This window comes from Siphateles boraxobius, unplaced genomic scaffold, assembly GCF_051911475.1.
Source record: "Siphateles boraxobius isolate OS27281-9 unplaced genomic scaffold, OSU_SipBor_1 254, whole genome shotgun sequence".
NCBI classification, from domain to species: domain Eukaryota; kingdom Metazoa; phylum Chordata; class Actinopteri; order Cypriniformes; family Leuciscidae; genus Siphateles; species Siphateles boraxobius.
In genome coordinates, this window is record NW_027508870.1 from 135,001 (window position 1) to 151,152 (window position 16,152).

Below are 16,152 nucleotides of genomic sequence, written 5' to 3' on the forward strand. Positions count from 1 at the left end.
TAATCTTAATAACTTTTTATCCAATAATTTCAACGTTTTATGCCATCATTATGTGCTTTATTTAAATGAATGAAACAATTTTTAATAGTCTTAGATACCAATAACAAAACTGCATAATATACTCAAATATAGTTTCAAATATACTGAAATATTTGCATATATATGCATATTGTTGTTAAAATATGTTGTTTCTATATACACAATCAAACTCTTTAAATCCTTAGTTTTATATTTATCCATCGTTTTTACTTCGATGTCACTCACAATGCTTCATGGGATTGTAGCTCTTCCCTTATTAAAGCTGTTCATTTAAAGGGATAGTTTACCCGAAAATGAAAATGATCAAATGATTTACGCTCCCTGAACTCATCCTGGTGTATATGACATTCTTCTCTCAGACGAATACAATCAGAGTTATATAAAATATATCCTGGCTCTTCCAAGCTTTATAATGTAAGTGAAAGTCCATAAAATCCATCCATCATAAAAGTGCATTTATCATCATAAAAGTGCATCCGTCCATCATAAAAGTGCATCCGTCCATCATAAAAGTGCATCCGTCCATCATAAAAGTGCATCTGTCCATCATAAAAGTGCATCCGTCCATCATAAAAGTGCATCCGTCCATCATAAAAGTGCATCCGTCCATCATAAAAGTGCATCCGTCCATCATAAAAGTGCATCCGTCCATCATAAAAGTGCATCTGCATCCGTCCATCATAAAAGTGCATTCGATCATCATAAAAGTGCATCCGTCCATCATAAAAGTGCATCCGTCCATCATAAAAGTGCATCCCTCCATCATAAAAGTGCATCCGTCCATCATAAAAGTGCATCTCTCCATCATAAAAGTGCATCCCTCCATCATAAAAGTGCATCCGTCCATCATAAAAGTGCATCCGTCCATCATAAAAGTGCATCCGTCCATCATAAAAGTGCATCCGTCCATCATAAAAGTGCATCCCTCCATCATAAAAGTGCATCCCTCCATCATAAAAGTGCATCCGTCCATCATAAAAGTGCATCCGTCCATCATAAAAGTGCATCCGTCCATCATAAAAGTGCATCCCTCCATCATAAAAGTGCATCTGTCAATCATAAAAGTGCATCTGTCCATCATAAAAGTGCATCTATCCATCATAAAAGTGCATCCGTCCATCATAAAAGTGCATCCCTCCATCATAAAAGTGCATCCCTCCATCATAAAAGTGCATCCGTCCATCATAAAAGTGCATCTCTCCATCATAAAAGTGCATCCGTCCATCATAAAAGTGCATCTGTCCATCATAAAAGTGCATCCGTCCATCATAAAAGTGCATCTATTCATCATAAAAGTGCATCTGTCCATCATAAAAGTGCATCTGTCCATCATAAAAGTGCATCTGTCCATCATAAAAGTGCATCCGTCCATCATAAAAGTGCATCCGTCCATCATAAAAGTGCATCCGTCCATCATAAAAGTGCATCTGTCCATCATAAAAGTGCATCCGTCCATCATAAAAGTGCATCCGTCCAACATAAAAGTGCATCCGTCCATCATAAAAGTGCATCTATTCATCATAAAAGTGCATCCGTCCATCATAAAAGTGCATCCGTCCATCATAAAAGTGCATCCGTCCAACATAAAAGTGCATCCGTCCATCATAAAAGTGCATCTATTCATCATAAAAGTGCATCTATCCATCATAAAAGTGCATCTATCCATCATAAAACTGCATCCGTCCATCATAAAAGTGCATCTATTCATCATAAAAGTGCATCCGTCCATCATAAAAGTGCATCCGTCCATCATAAAAGTGCATCTATTCATCATAAAAGTGCATCCGTCCATCATAAAAGTGCATCTATTCATCATAAAAGTGCATCTGTCCATCATAAAAGTGCATCCGTCCATCATAAAAGTGCATCCGTCCAACATAAAAGTGCATCCGTCCAACATAAAAGTGCATCCGTCCATCATAAAAGTGCATCCGTCCATCATAAAAGTGCATCCGTCCAACATAAAAGTGCATCCGTCCATCATAAAAGTGCATCTATTCATCATAAAAGTGCATCTATTCATCATAAAAGTGCATCTATTCATCATAAAAGTGCATCTATCCATCATAAAACTGCATCCGTCCATCATAAAAGTGCATCTATCATCATAAAAGTGCATCTATCCATCATAAAAGTGCATCTATTCATCATAAAAGTGCATCCGTCCATCATAAAAGTGCATCCGTCCATCATAAAAGTGCATCCGTCCAACATAAAAGTGCATCCGTCCATCATAAAAGTGCATCTATTCATCATAAAAGTGCATCTATTCATCATAAAAGTGCATCTATCCATCATAAAACTGCATCCGTCCATCATAAAAGTGCATCTATTCATCATAAAAGTGCATCCGTCCATCATAAAAGTGCATCCGTCCATCATAAAAGTGCATCTATTCATCATAAAAGTGCATCCGTCCATCATAAAAGTGCATCTATTCATCATAAAAGTGCATCTGTCCATCATAAAAGTGCATCTATTCATCATAAAAGTGCATCTATTCATCATAAAAGTTTATCTATCCATCATAAAAGTGCATCTATTCATCATAAAAGTGCATCCGTCCATCATAAAAGTGCATCTATTCATCATAAAAGTGCATCCGTCCATCATAAAAGTGCATCCGTCCATCATAAAAGTGCATCCGTCCATCATAAAAGTGCATCTATTCATCATAAAAGTGCATCTGTCCATCATAAAAGTGCATCTATTCATCATAAAAGTGCATCTATTCATCATAAAAGTGCATCTATCCATCATAAAAGTGCATCCGTCCATCATAAAAGTGCATCTATTCATCATAAAAGTGCATCCGTCCATCATAAAAGTGCATCTATCATCATAAAAGTGCATCCGTCCATCATAAAAGTGCATCTATTCATCATAAAAGTGCATCCGTCCATCATAAAAGTGCATCTATTCATCATAAAAGTGCATCTGTCCATCATAAAAGTGCATCTATTCATCATAAAAGTGCATCCGTCCATCATAAAAGTGCATCTATTCATCATAAAAGTGCATCCGTCCATCATAAAAGTGCATCTGTCCAACATAAAAGTGCATCCGTCCATCATAAAAGTGCATCTATTCATCATAAAAGTGCATCCGTCCATCATAAAAGTGCATCTATTCATCATAAAAGTGCATCCGTCCATCATAAAAGTGCATCCGTCCATCATAAAAGTGCATCCGTCCATCATAAAAGTGCATCTGTCCATCATAAAAGTGCATCCGTCCATCATAAAAGTGCATCTGTCCAACATAAAAGTGCATCCGTCCATCATAAAAGTGCATCTATTCATCATAAAAGTGCATCCGTCCATCATAAAAGTGCATCCGTCCATCATAAAAGTGCATCTATTCATCATAAAAGTGCATCCGTCCATCATAAAAGTGCATCCGTCCATCATAAAAGTGCATCCGTCCATCATAAAAGTGCATCTATTCATCATAAAAGTGCATCCGTCCATCATAAAAGTGCATCTATTCATCATAAAAGTGCATCTGTCCATCATAAAAGTGCATCTATTCATCATAAAAGTGCATCTATTCATCATAAAAGTGCATCCATCCATCATAAAAGTGCATCTATTCATCATAAAAGTGCATCCGTCCATCATAAAAGTGCATCTATGCATCATAAAAGTGCATCCGTCCATCATAAAAGTGCATCCGTCCATCATAAAAGTGCATCCGTCCATCATAAAAGTGCATCCGTCCATCATAAAAGTGCATCTGTCCATCATAAAAGTGCATCTATTCATCATAAAAGTGCATCTATTCATCATAAAAGTGCATCTATCCATCATAAAAGTGCATCTATCCATCATAAAAGTGCATCCGTCCATCATAAAAGTGCATCTATTCATCATAAAAGTGCATCTATCCATCATAAAAGTGCATCTATTCATCATAAAAGTGCATCTATTCATCATAAAAGTGCATCTATCATCATAAAAGTGCATCTATCCATCATAAAAGTGCATCTATTCATCATAAAAGTGCATCTCTCCATCATAAAAGTGCAAAAATATCCATATTTAAAACTTTACCGACTGAAATAACGATCTTCAGGCAGACGGCCATGTCATAAACAGCTAGGATGGATCGAGCGCGAGTAAATCATGGGCTAATAGTCTGTTTTGGGTGAACGATCGCTGTAACAGTGTTGTCTCATCAGTGTGTCCTGTCTGATGTGATTGGTCGGGACAGTGCCGGTGGGACGGGGGTGCTGCTGAACGTGGACCGTGTGTCGGCGCTGCTGGCGGGGCTGGGTCACGGGGCGGTTCAGGTGCGCGGGCTGGTGGACTCCGGCTGGTTTCTGGATAATAAAGCGTCCCGGGACAGCGACTGCATGGACAGCATGAGCTGCGCAGCGACCCAGGCCATCCGGAGAGGAGTTCGGTGAGACCGTCACTCATCACACACTAAACCATCAGATAGATTACTCCGATCACAATTACACTTTATGTCTTACGACTTTTTGTCATAATTAATATTTTTATCTCACAATTGACTATTTCAATTGCAAATTTCTCTTATATTCAACTTTTTATGTCATAACTGTAAATGTTTTGTCATAATTGACTTTGTCTCATAATTATGATTTACTGTTATAATTATGACTGTCATCATTTTAACTTTTTATATCAATTGACTGTCCTAATTTCGATTTTTTTTATCTGATAATTATGACTTAGTATGTCATAACTTGCTCTCATAATTTTGAATTTTAAGTCTCATATCATTTAGCATTTTATAATTAAGACAATTTAGTAAAGTCATTATTTAAACTTTTGTCATAATTTTTTAATTTATTTCATACTTATAACTTTCTCATAGTTGACTTGTCATCTTTTTGTTATACAGTAATTAGTATGTCATAATAGTATGTTATAATTATGACTTGGCATTTCAGAATTTTGACTTTTTACGTCATAATAATGACAGTATAATTATTTCGATTTTTGTAATAATTTCAACTTTTTAATATCATAATTATGACTTTGTATGTCATGATGTTTTTGTACTCATGTGTCAGAAACAGGCTCCTGTAGTTGTTGTTTGATGTGTGTCTGTGCGTGTGTGTGTGTCTGTATGTGTGTGTGTGTGTGTGTGTGTGTGTGTGTGTGTGTGTGTGTGTGTGTGTGTGTGTGTGTGTGTGCAGGTTCTGGCACAGTGTGGTTCCCGAGCTCTGCAGTCGAGCACATCACGGCCAGGACTGGAACTGCTTCTTCGGCTATAAGGTTCATCCAACACTGAAGAGTACGTGAGTCCACACTGCCCTCTAGTGCCTGAAACAAACACACACTGTGTTTAAATATGCAAATTAGGCATCTAATTAAATATTGATTGATTGATTGCCCTCTCTCTCTCGCTCACTCATTCTCTGTGCATCTGTGTCTCTCGCCCCGCTCTCTCTCTATCTCGCTCTCTCTCTCGCCCTCACCCTCTCTCTCTCGCCCTCACTCACTCTCTGTGCGTCTGTGTCTCTCGCCCTCACTCACTTTCACTGTGCGTCTGTGTCTCTCGCCCTGCTCTCTCTCTCTCGCCCTCACTCACTTTCGCTGTGCGTCTGTGTCTCTCGCCCGGGTCTCTCTCTCTCGCCCTCACTCACTCTCTGTGCGTCTGTGTCTCTCGCCCCGCTCTCTCTCTCTCTCGCTCTCACTCACTCTCTGTGCGTCTGTGTCTCTCGCCCCGCTCTCTCTCTCTCTCGCCCTCACTCACTCTCTCTCTCTCGCCCTCACTCACTTTCGCTGTGCGTCTGTGTCTCTCGCCCCGGTCTCTCTCTCTCGCCCTCACTCACTCTCTGTGCGTCTGTGTCTCTCGCCCCGCTCTCTCTCTCTCTCGCTCTCACTCACTCTCTGTGCGTCTGTGTCTCTCGCCCCGCTCTCTCTCTCTCTCGCCCTCACTCACTCTCTCGCCCTCACTCACTTTCGCTGTGCGTCTGTGTCTCTCGCCCCGGTCTCTCTCTCTCGCCCTCACTCACTCTCACTGTGCGTCTGTGTCTCTCGCCCTGCTCTCTCTCTCTCTCTCTCTCTCTCTCTCTCTCTCTCGCCCTCACTCACTCTCTGTGCGTCTGTGTCTCTCGCCCTGCTCTCTCTCTCTCTCTCTCTCGCCCTCACTCACTCTCACTGTGCGTCTGTGTCTCTCGCTCCGCTCTCTCTCTCTCTCTCTCGCCCTCACTCACTCTCACTGTGCGTCTGTGTCTTTCGCCCCGCTCTCTCTCTCTCTCTCGCCCTCACTCACTCTCTGTGCGTCTGTGTCTCTCGCCCGCTCCCTCTCTCTCTCTCGCCCTCACTCACTCTCTGTGCGTCTGTGTCTCTCGCCCTCACTCACTCTCACTGTGCGTCTGTGTCTCTCGCCCCGCTCTCTCTCTCTCTCTCGCCCTCACTCACTCTCACTGTGCGTCTGTGTCTCTCGCCCCGCTCTCTCTCTCTCTCTCTCTCTCTCTCTCGCCCTGACTCACTCTCTGTGCGTCTGTGTCCCTCGCCCTCACTCACTCTCACTGTGCGTCTGTGTCTCTCGCCCTGCTCTCTCTCTCTCGCCCTGACTCACTCTCTGTGCGTCTGTGTCCCTCGCCCTCTCTCACTCTGCGTCTGTGTCTCTCGCCCCGCTCTCTCTCTCGCGCCCTCACTCACTCTCTGTGCGTCTGTGTCTCTCGCCCTGCTCTCTCTCTCTCTCGCCCTCACTCACTCTCACTGTGCGTCTGTGTCTCTCGCCCTGCTCTCTCTCTCTCTCTCGCCCTCACTCACTCTCTGTGCGTCTGTGTCTCTCGCCCTGCTCTCTCTCGCCCTCACTCACTCTCACTGTGCGTCTGTGTCTCTCGCTCCGCTCTCTCTCTCTCTCTCTCGCCCTCACTCACTCTCACTGTGCGTCTGTGTCTCTCGCCCCGCTCTCTCTCTCTCTCTCGCCCTCACTCACTCTCTGTGCGTCTGTGTCTCTCGCCCGCTCTCTCTCTCTCTCTCGCCCTCACTCACTCTCTGTGCGTCTGTGTCTCTCGCCCTCACTCACTCTCACTGTGCGTCTGTGTCTCTCACCCCGCTCTCTCTCTCTTTCTCTCTCGCCCTCACTCACTCTCACTGTGCGTCTGTGTCTCTCGGCCTGCTCTCTCTCTCTCTCTCTCTCTCGCCCTCACTCACTCTCACTGTGCGTCTGTGTCTCTCGCTCCGCTCTCTCTCTCGCCCTCACTCACTCTCACTGTGCGTCTGTGTCTCTCGCCCCGCTCTCTCTCTCTCTCTCGCCCTCACTCACTCTCTGTGCGTCTGTGTCTCTCGCCCCGCTCCCTCTCTCTCTCTCGCCCTCACTCACTCTCTGTGCGTCTGTGTCTCTCGCCCTCACTCACTCTCACTGTGCGTCTGTGTCTCTCGCCCCGCTCTCTCTCTCTCTCTCGCCCTCACTCACTCTCACTGTGCGTCTGTGTCTCTCGCCCCGCTCTCTCTCTCTCTCTCTCTCTCTCTCTCGCCCTGACTCACTCTCTGTGCGTCTGTGTCCCTCGCCCTCACTCACTCTCACTGTGCGTCTGTGTCTCTCGCCCTGCTCTCTCTCTCTCGCCCTGACTCACTCTCTGTGCGTCTGTGTCCCTCGCCCTCACTCACTCTCACTCTGCGTCTGTGTCTCTCGCCCCGCTCTCTCTCTCTCTCGCGCCCTCACTCACTCTCTGTGCGTCTGTGTCTCTCGCCCTGCTCTCTCTCTTTCTCGCCCTCACTCACTCTCACTGTGCGTCTGTGTCTCTCGCCCTGCTCTCTCTCTCTCTCTCTCTCGCCCTCACTCACTCTCTGTGCGTCTGTGTCTCTCGCCCTGCTCTCTCTCGCCCTCACTCACTCTCACTGTGCGTCTGTGTCTCTCGCTCCGCTCTCTCTCTCTCTCTCTCTCGCCCTCACTCACTCTCACTGTGCGTCTGTGTCTCTCGCCCCGCTCTCTCTCTCTCTCGCCCTCACTCACTCTCTGTGCGTCTGTGTCTCTCGCCCGCTCTCTCTCTCTCTCGCCCTCACTCACTCTCTCTCTCTCGCCCTCACTCACTTTCGCTGTGCGTCTGTGTCCCTCGCCCTCCCTCACTCTCACTCTGCGTCTGTGTCTCTCGCCCCGCTCTCTCTCTCTCGCGCGCCCTCACTCACTCTCTGTGCGTCTGTGTCTCTCGCCCTGCTCTCTCTCTTTCTCGCCCTCACTCACTCTCACTGTGCGTCTGTGTCTCTCGCCCTGCTCTCTCTCTCTCTCTCTCTCTCTCTCGCCCTCACTCACTCTCTGTGCGTCTGTGTCTCTCGCCCTGCTCTCTCTCTCTCTCTCTCTCGCCCTCACTCACTCTCTGTGCGTCTGTGTCTCTCGCCCTGCTCTCTCTCGCCCTCACTCACTCTCACTGTGCGTCTGTGTCTCTCGCTCCGCTCTCTCTCTCTCTCTCTCGCCCTCACTCACTCTCTGTGCGTCTGTGTCTCTCACCCTCACTCACTCTCACTGTGCGTCTGTGTCTCTCACCCCGCTCTCTCTCTCTCTCTCTCGCCCTGACTCACTCTCTGTGCGTCTGTGTCCCTCGCCCTCACTCACTCTCACTGTGCGTCTGTGTCTCTCGCCCTGCTCTCTCTCTCTCGCCCTGACTCACTCTCTGTGCGTCTGTGTCCCTCGCCCTCACTCACTCTCACTGTGCGTCTGTGTCTCTCGCCCTCACTCACTCTCACTGTGCGTCTGTGTCTCTCGCCCCGCTCTCTCTCTCTCTCTCTCGCCCTCACTCACTCTCACTGTGCGTCTGTGTCTCTCGCCCCGCTCTCTCTCTCTCTCTCTCTCTCTCAGGCCCTCGCTCACTCTCACTGTGCGTCTGTGTCTCTCGCCCCGCTCTCTCTCTCTCTCTCTCTCTCTCGCTCTCACTCACTCTCACTGTGCGTCTGTGTCTCTCGCCCCGCTCTCTCTCTCTCTCTCTCGCTCTCGCTCTCACTCACTCTCACTGTGCGTCTGTGTCCCTCGCCCTCACTCACTCTCACTGTGCGTCTGTGTCTCTCGCCCTGCTCTCTCTCTCTCGCCCTGACTCACTCTCTGTGCGTCTGTGTCCCTCGCCCTCACTCACTCTCACTGTGCGTCTGTGTCTCTCGCCCTGCTCTCTCTCTCTCGCCCTGACTCACTCACTGTGCGTCTGTGTCCCTCGCCCTCACTCACTCTCACTGTGCGTCTGTGTCTCTCGCCCCGCTCTCTCTCTCTCTCTCTCTCTCTCAGGCCCTCTCTCTCTCTCTCTCGCTCTCGCTCACTCTCACTGTGCGTCTGTGTCTCTCGCCCCGCTCTCTCTCTCTCTCTCTCTCGCTCTCGCTCTCACTCACTCTCACTGTGCGTCTGTGTCTCTCGCCCCGCTCTCTCTCTCTCTCTCTCTCTCTCTCTCTCTCAGGCCCGGTGTTTGTGGTCCAGTGGCTGTTCGATGAAGCTCAGCTGATGGTTGATGATGTTCATCTGACGGCTCAGCCGGTCCAGGAGAACCAGTGGCGATACATCCAGAACCTGGGCAGCGAACTCAGAAACACACTCAAACACGTCCCGTAAGGATTCGTCCGATTTCTCGCTAACACTTTACAATAAGGTTCATTAATATATTAACTAACATGAACTAACAATCAGCAATAAATTTGTCACAGTATTTATTAATCTTTGTTAATGTTAGTAAATAAAAATACAGCTGTTCATTGTTTGTTCATGTTCACAGAGCATTAACTAATGTTAACAAATACAACATTTGATTTCAATAACGTATTAGTGAATGTTGAAATGAATATTAACTAAGATTAATAAATGCTGTGGAAGTATTGTTCATTCTTAGTTCATGTTAACTAATGTAGTTAACTAATTTTAACTAATGAACCTTATTGTGAAGTGTTACCGAGTCTCCTGTGTTTGAACCGTGTCACATTGATCTCTGATTGGCTCTTGATTTGATTGACAGGTCCCTGTTTGCCCCTGCCTGTTTGTCCCATGAGATCATCACCAGAAAGTGAGTAACTATGCAGATAATAATGAACAATTATCATATGCTAACACTTTACAATAAGGTTCATTAGATTTTAGGAGTCAAAATCGTGTAATCTGACCCAGGTAATGACCCATCATATTTCTACATTATGCTCATCCATTCTCGTTGCTTCAGTTACTGGATGGACATCCATGTGAAAGGTACTTCGCTTCCCAGAGCGCTTCAGTGCTGGGACCGCAGCCTCCGTAACCACGGCAACGAGAGCATCACTAAGGCTCCGCCCAGGGGTTGTCCCGTGCACTTGATTGACAGCTGTCCGTGGCCCCACTGTAACCCCTCGTGTCCCAGGCTCAGAGAGCATGTGACGGGGCAGGAGATGAGCGTCGTCCAGTTCCTCACACACATGGGCATCGACGTGCAGCGCATGGCACATCAGCAGGGCATGGAGCCCGACACACTACTGGGCATGCTCAGTAACGGCACCTGACACGGGACCGACCAATCAGAGAGCCTCAAAACGTCTGTCTGAGTCCCTTGTCATGTAATGGTGTTTGTGGTCAATTAGCGTGTGCTTTTCTATAGACTGAAAAATAAGCAGTGAAGTTCTCCATTCAGACGCCATATTTGCCCCTTGAATTAATTTCTAGGGGCATTTTTAACTTTATAAGGCAGCTTTTGTAACCTTTTTAAATGTAAGGGGACGCGTCATACAATGTAGATTAATGGATACTGAAATATTGGGGAAATGAAATTATACTTTAAATATGAAACTGAAATCGCCTGTAGGTTTCTTAATCAGGGAGTCATTGATTCATTCACTCAACTGATTCATTCGGGAACGAAGCAAGTAACATTCTTTATGAACGAGTCATTGAATCACCGACTCAACCGATTCGTTGAAAAACGCAAGATAGTTCAGGAACAGCCCACTTTTAAGTAATTTATTAATTATATATCTTTGGATACAGTATAAAATAGTAACAATCTTGAAAAGAGGACAAATAAGAGTAGATGCACTGATGGTGTTTCATATGGAAGCCTTTTTCCATCACATTAAAAAAAATATAAAAACATGCTTTGGTAAATCATAGTTATGACATACTAACTGATAATTACGAGACAAAAGTCAAACAAAATTATGGCATACTCAATCGAAATTATGACGAAAAGTTTAAATAATGAGTCAAAATTATGACTTAAAAAGTTGATTTGAAATTGATAAGCCAATCATGACATGAAAAGACAAAATTACAGCATGCTAAATCGAAATTATGACTTAAAAAGTTGAAATAATGAGATGAAAAGTCAAAATTATGATTTAAAAAGTTGAATCGAAATTTACTTTAGCCAATCATGAAATGAAACGCTAAAATTATGGCACATTAAATCTAAACTATGACTTAAAAAGACAAAATTGTGACATGTTGAAATTATGACATATTACATCATAATCATAACAAACAAAAAAAAAAAAAAAATCTTATTTTTGATTATGATTTACCAGAGCATGATTTTTTTTCTTATGTGGTGTAAATGGGCTTCAGTAATTTGTAAATGTCCAATATTAAAGCTGTGATCATGGACTGCAGAATCGGAAGGCTGTGTGTGTGTGTGTGTGTGTGTGTGTGTGTGTGTGTGTGTGTGTGTGTGATAAAACCATAATCTCCAGAATCAGCTGATGGCGATGAAGCACTGACGTCTCTCTCTTCCTCAGGGGATGATGATGATGATGATGAGTCTCTCGCTTCAGCACTTCTTCTTTATCAACTTCACAAACCAAAACTGGAAATCTGGATCCCAAAACCCACAGATGAACACTATGAACATCTGTTTAAATCATAATCTCCACTTCTATAAACTGACTGGGTGTGTTTATTATCCAGTGAAGATCAGAGAATCTCACCAAACCTGTCAAGAACATGTGCTTCAAATGAAGAAAAAAACCCCAAACAAGAAAATAATTGTTGTGCAAAAAAACATCACAATAATAATAATAAAACATAATGGTCCTAAAAAATAAAATATTATATTTTTCTGATTATTTTGGGATGAAATATGTTCTTGACGTGTTTCCTGACATTCATTGTGATTTGTAGAATATGTTTAAACAGAAGACAAACTTAAGCTACGTTGTTATTTATTTTATGTAAAACATATTTATGAGTTATTCTGAAAAAAGTATTTTGTGTAAAGTGTACATTACCTGTTGAATGTTGCAGTTTCATTTGCATGATTTCATATAAAATATTAAGAGTTTTTATTGTGATCAATTTTTTTTGTTAATATCTACTTATAGTTATTTATCTTAGATGTAGATTCATATTTATATACAAGAGAAATATTACTACACACACACACACACACATATAAATGTGTGTGTATATATATATATATGTGTGTATATATATATATATATATATATATACACACACATATATACGCACAAATATTTACTAGTTGTTTCAGACTTGCATAACAGAATCAAAACAATTAAGAAAGCAAAGTTTAATAATAATAAAAACATTTATTTAAAAATAGTTTCACACATATCACAGTACATAAAACGGAAGGTCCAGTTTCCGAGAGCGGCAGGGAAGAGGAACAGTGAATATTAATTATTTCCATTTTTCACAGTAAAATTAAAAGTGTCTCGATCCTAAAGACGGCAAGAAAACACCATCACCATATAAAGGGCCGGTTTCCACGGTTACTGGAAACAACAGAGCAAAGCCAGTAGTGTGTGTGTGTGTGAGTCCTGACCGTCAGGTTTACTGGTGTCTGATCTTCATGAAGGTGTGTGTGTGTGTGTGTGTGTGTGAGTCTTGACCGTCAGGTTTACTGGTGTCTGATCTTCATGAAGGTGTGTGTGTGTGTGTGTGTGTGTGTGTGTGTGTGAGTCCTGACCGTCAGGTTTACTGGTGTCTGATCTTCATGAAGGTGTGTGTGTGTGTGTGTGTGTGTGTGAGTCTTGACCGTCAGGTTTACTGGTGTCTGATCTTCATGAAGGTGTGTGTGTGTGTGTGTGTGTGTGAGTCCTGACCGTCAGGTTTACTGGTGTCTGATCTTCATGAAGGTGTGTGTGTGTGTGAGTCTTGACCGTCAGGTTTACTGGTGTCTGATCTTCATGAAGGTGTGTGTGTGTGTGTGTGAGTCCTGACCGTCAGCTTTACTGGCGTCTGATCTTCATGAAGGTGTGTGTGTGTGTGTGTGTGTGTGTGTGTGTGTGTGTGTGTGTGTGAGTGTGTGTGTGTGAGTCCTGACCGTCAGGTTTACCGGTGTCTGATCTTCATGAAGGTGTGTGTGTGTGTGTGTGTGTGTGAGTGTGTGTGTGTGAGTCCTGACCGTCAGGTTTACTGGCGTCTGATCTTCATGAAGGTGTGTGTGTGTGTGTGTGTGAGTGTGTGTGTGTGAGTCCTGACCGTCAGGTTTACTGGTGTCTGATCTTCATGAAGGTGTGTGTGTGTGTGTGTGTGAGAGTCCTGACCGTCAGGTTTACTGGTGTCTGATCTTCATGAAGGTGTGTGTGTGTGTGTGTGTGTGTGTGTGTGTGTGTGTGTGAGAGTCCTGACCGTCAGGTTTACTGGTGTCTGATCTTCATGAAGGTGTGTGTGTGTGTGTGTGTGTGTGTGAGTGTGTGTGTGAGTCCTGACCGACAGGTTTACTGGTGTCTGATCTTCATGAAGGTGTGTGTGTGTGTGTGTGTGTGAGTGTGTGTGTGTGAGTCCTGACCGACAGGTTTACTGGCGTCTGATCTTCATGAAGGTGTGTGTGTGTGTGTGTGTGTGTGTGTGTGAGAGAGTCCTGACCGTCAGGTTAACTGGCGTCTGATCTTCATGAAGGTGTGTGTGTGTGTGTGTGTGTGTGTGAGAGTCCTGACCGTCAGGTTTACTGGCGTCTGATCTTCATGAAGGTGTGTGTGTGTGTGTGTGAGAGTCCTGACCGTCAGGTTTACTGGCGTCTGATCTTCATGAAGGTGTGTGTGTGTGTGTGTGTGTGTGTGTGTGTGTGTGTGTGTGTGTGTGTGTGTGTGTGTGTGTGTGTGAGAGTCCTGACCGTCAGGTTTACTGGCGTCTGATCTTCATGAAGGTGTGTGTGTGTGTGTGTGTGTGTGTGTGTGTGTGTGTGTGTGTGTGTGTGTGTGTGTGTGTGTGTGTGTGAGAGTCCTGACCGTCAGGTTTACTGGCGTCTGATCTTCATGAAGGTGTGTGTGTGTGTGTGTGTGTGTGTGTGTGTGTGTGTGTGTGTGTGTGTGTGTGTGTGTGTGTGTGTGTGTGTGTGTGTGTGAGAGAGTCCTGACCGTCAGGTTTACTGGTGTCTGATCTTCATGAAGGTGTGTGTGTGTGTGTGTGTGAGAGTCCTGACCGTCAGGTTTACTGGCGTCTGATCTTCATGAAGGTGTGTGTGTGTGTGTGTGTGTGTGTGTGTGAGAGTCCTGACCGTCAGGTTTACTGGCGTCTGATCTTCATGAAGGTGTGTGTGTGTGTGTGTGTGTGTGTGTGAGAGAGCGACAGTTCCTCCACACCAGCGTCTCCTGCAGTTCATCAAGACTGTCACGAATAACTGGAATCCTGAAACCAGACGCAAACAAGTCTATCACTCGCCGTTATCATTATAGATGAATCAGCTTTTACATATTTCGTACACATTTCGGCTACATTTTTTGTTATTGTTACATTCTTTAGTCATTTTGAATATTTTTTTTACAGGTTTAATGCATTTCACTTCTAGTTATTATTTGCAGTTGATTGGTTATCTTGCTCGTTTGCTTACATTTCATTTAATTTTTATTTATTTATTGCAACATTCCATGATGCGTTTAAAATATTATGTATTCACTTTTTTTGTTTATTTAATGATACATCCCTCCATACTTTAGAAGACACTATTTTTTTATTTTATTTTTTACTTTAAATATATATATTTTTTTTACTTGTGTATATATATATATATATAAATATATAGTCTTTTTATTATTCATTATTCATTATATATTTATGCATGTAGCAGATGCTAAACGAAAAAAAAAAACTTATTTCAGTTTGTCATGTTTAGTTTTCATGTTTTTTCATCTTATTCCTTTTATCATCCTTTTAATATATTTATTTCATGTTAAATCCCCCCATATCTTAGAAGACACTATTTTAGTTTTCTTATTTTACAATTTCTTTTTACATATAGTTTTAAATATATTTTTATCATATATATATATATATATATATATATATATATATATATATATATATATATATATATATATATATATATATATATTATTTATACATTTAAGCAGATGCTTTTGTCCAAACTACGTACAAAACCGAAACAAAAGCAGAAACAAACATCAGATTTTTTTTTAAAGCTTTAAAAATGTTTAAAAAAAAAATCAGTGTGTAATGCTTAGTTTACGATTTTCATCTATCATCATTTTATTTTATTTCACCTTTATTTCTTAAAAAAAAAATGTTAGTAATATTTTTAGTTTTGGTGAAGGATAATAAACCGGGCAGATTCATCACAGTATTTAGCACTGAATCACTTTCACTTTAACCAAGGATTCATTTCAGCACATGATTCTGACTCGAGTGATTCAGTGATTCAGTGACTCGAGTGATTCAGTGATTCAGTACCTCGCTGGCTCCTCGTAAGCGGCGCGGTGAAACGACACGCTTGCGCTCATGGATGTCCTGCAGTCGCGTGATCAGAAACTTCTTGTCCCCGCCCTCCTGAATAAACAGGAAAAGGAAGTGATGTCATGCTACACCGCTGCATATAGATAATTCAATCATTACATAATTGTTTGATTCTTTTGTCTCACATTCTCAATCTGTTCCTGAAGGAGTTCGATGATCTTCCGCTGCCCGTCGACCACCTGACTGTGGAAGTAAATCACTATCCTACACACACACACACACACACACACACACACACAAAACAATGAAAATCACCAGAGATCGATTTAAAGGGGTGTTTGATTATGATTTGACTTTTCTAGCTGTAGTTAGTGTGTAATGTTGCTGTTTGAGCAGAAACAACATCTGCAAAGTTACGACTCAAAGCTCAAAGCAAAGAGAGAGATTTTCTTTCACAGAAATCTCTTGTTAAGGACGACAACAAACGGCTGGTAGGAACTACAATGAGCTTCTTCACGGGTTAGTGACATCACAAACCCT

The 16,152-nt window shown here is 43.2% G+C and overlaps 2 protein-coding genes across 8 annotated transcripts in view; one reads left to right on the plus strand and one right to left on the minus strand.

The window, feature by feature from the left end:
• Nucleotides 1-12,240, plus strand: part of LOC143751387 (palmitoleoyl-protein carboxylesterase notum1a-like) — a 20,640-nt gene extending 8,400 nt beyond the window's left edge. Inside the window, exons 7-12 of the mRNA XM_077243962.1 lie at nucleotides 4,252-4,443; nucleotides 5,207-5,304; nucleotides 9,407-9,554; nucleotides 9,956-10,003; nucleotides 10,157-10,501; nucleotides 11,697-12,240. Of these exons, the coding sequence (XP_077100077.1) occupies nucleotides 4,252-4,443; nucleotides 5,207-5,304; nucleotides 9,407-9,554; nucleotides 9,956-10,003; nucleotides 10,157-10,469 (799 nt within the window). The 3' untranslated portion in view covers nucleotides 10,470-10,501; nucleotides 11,697-12,240. The remainder of the gene's footprint in view (nucleotides 1-4,251; nucleotides 4,444-5,206; nucleotides 5,305-9,406; nucleotides 9,555-9,955; nucleotides 10,004-10,156; nucleotides 10,502-11,696) is intronic.
• A 246-nt stretch (nucleotides 12,241-12,486) lies between these two features.
• LOC143751380 (transmembrane channel-like protein 6) overlaps nucleotides 12,487-16,152 on the minus strand; it is a 39,985-nt gene continuing 36,319 nt past the window's right edge. For 4 of the 7 annotated variants that reach the window (XM_077243951.1, XM_077243949.1, XM_077243952.1 and 1 more), the window contains 3 exons: nucleotides 15,798-15,876; nucleotides 15,610-15,705; nucleotides 14,072-14,550 (listed from right to left, as the gene is read on the minus strand). In XM_077243951.1, coding sequence (XP_077100066.1) covers nucleotides 14,533-14,550; nucleotides 15,610-15,705; nucleotides 15,798-15,876 — 193 coding nt within the window. In that variant the 3' untranslated portion in view covers nucleotides 14,072-14,532. Of the gene's footprint in view, nucleotides 12,727-13,085; nucleotides 14,047-14,071; nucleotides 14,551-15,609; nucleotides 15,706-15,797; nucleotides 15,877-16,152 lie in introns of those variants that run through there. The other 3 variants (XR_013207207.1, XR_013207206.1, XM_077243953.1) reach the window with 3 other exon arrangements.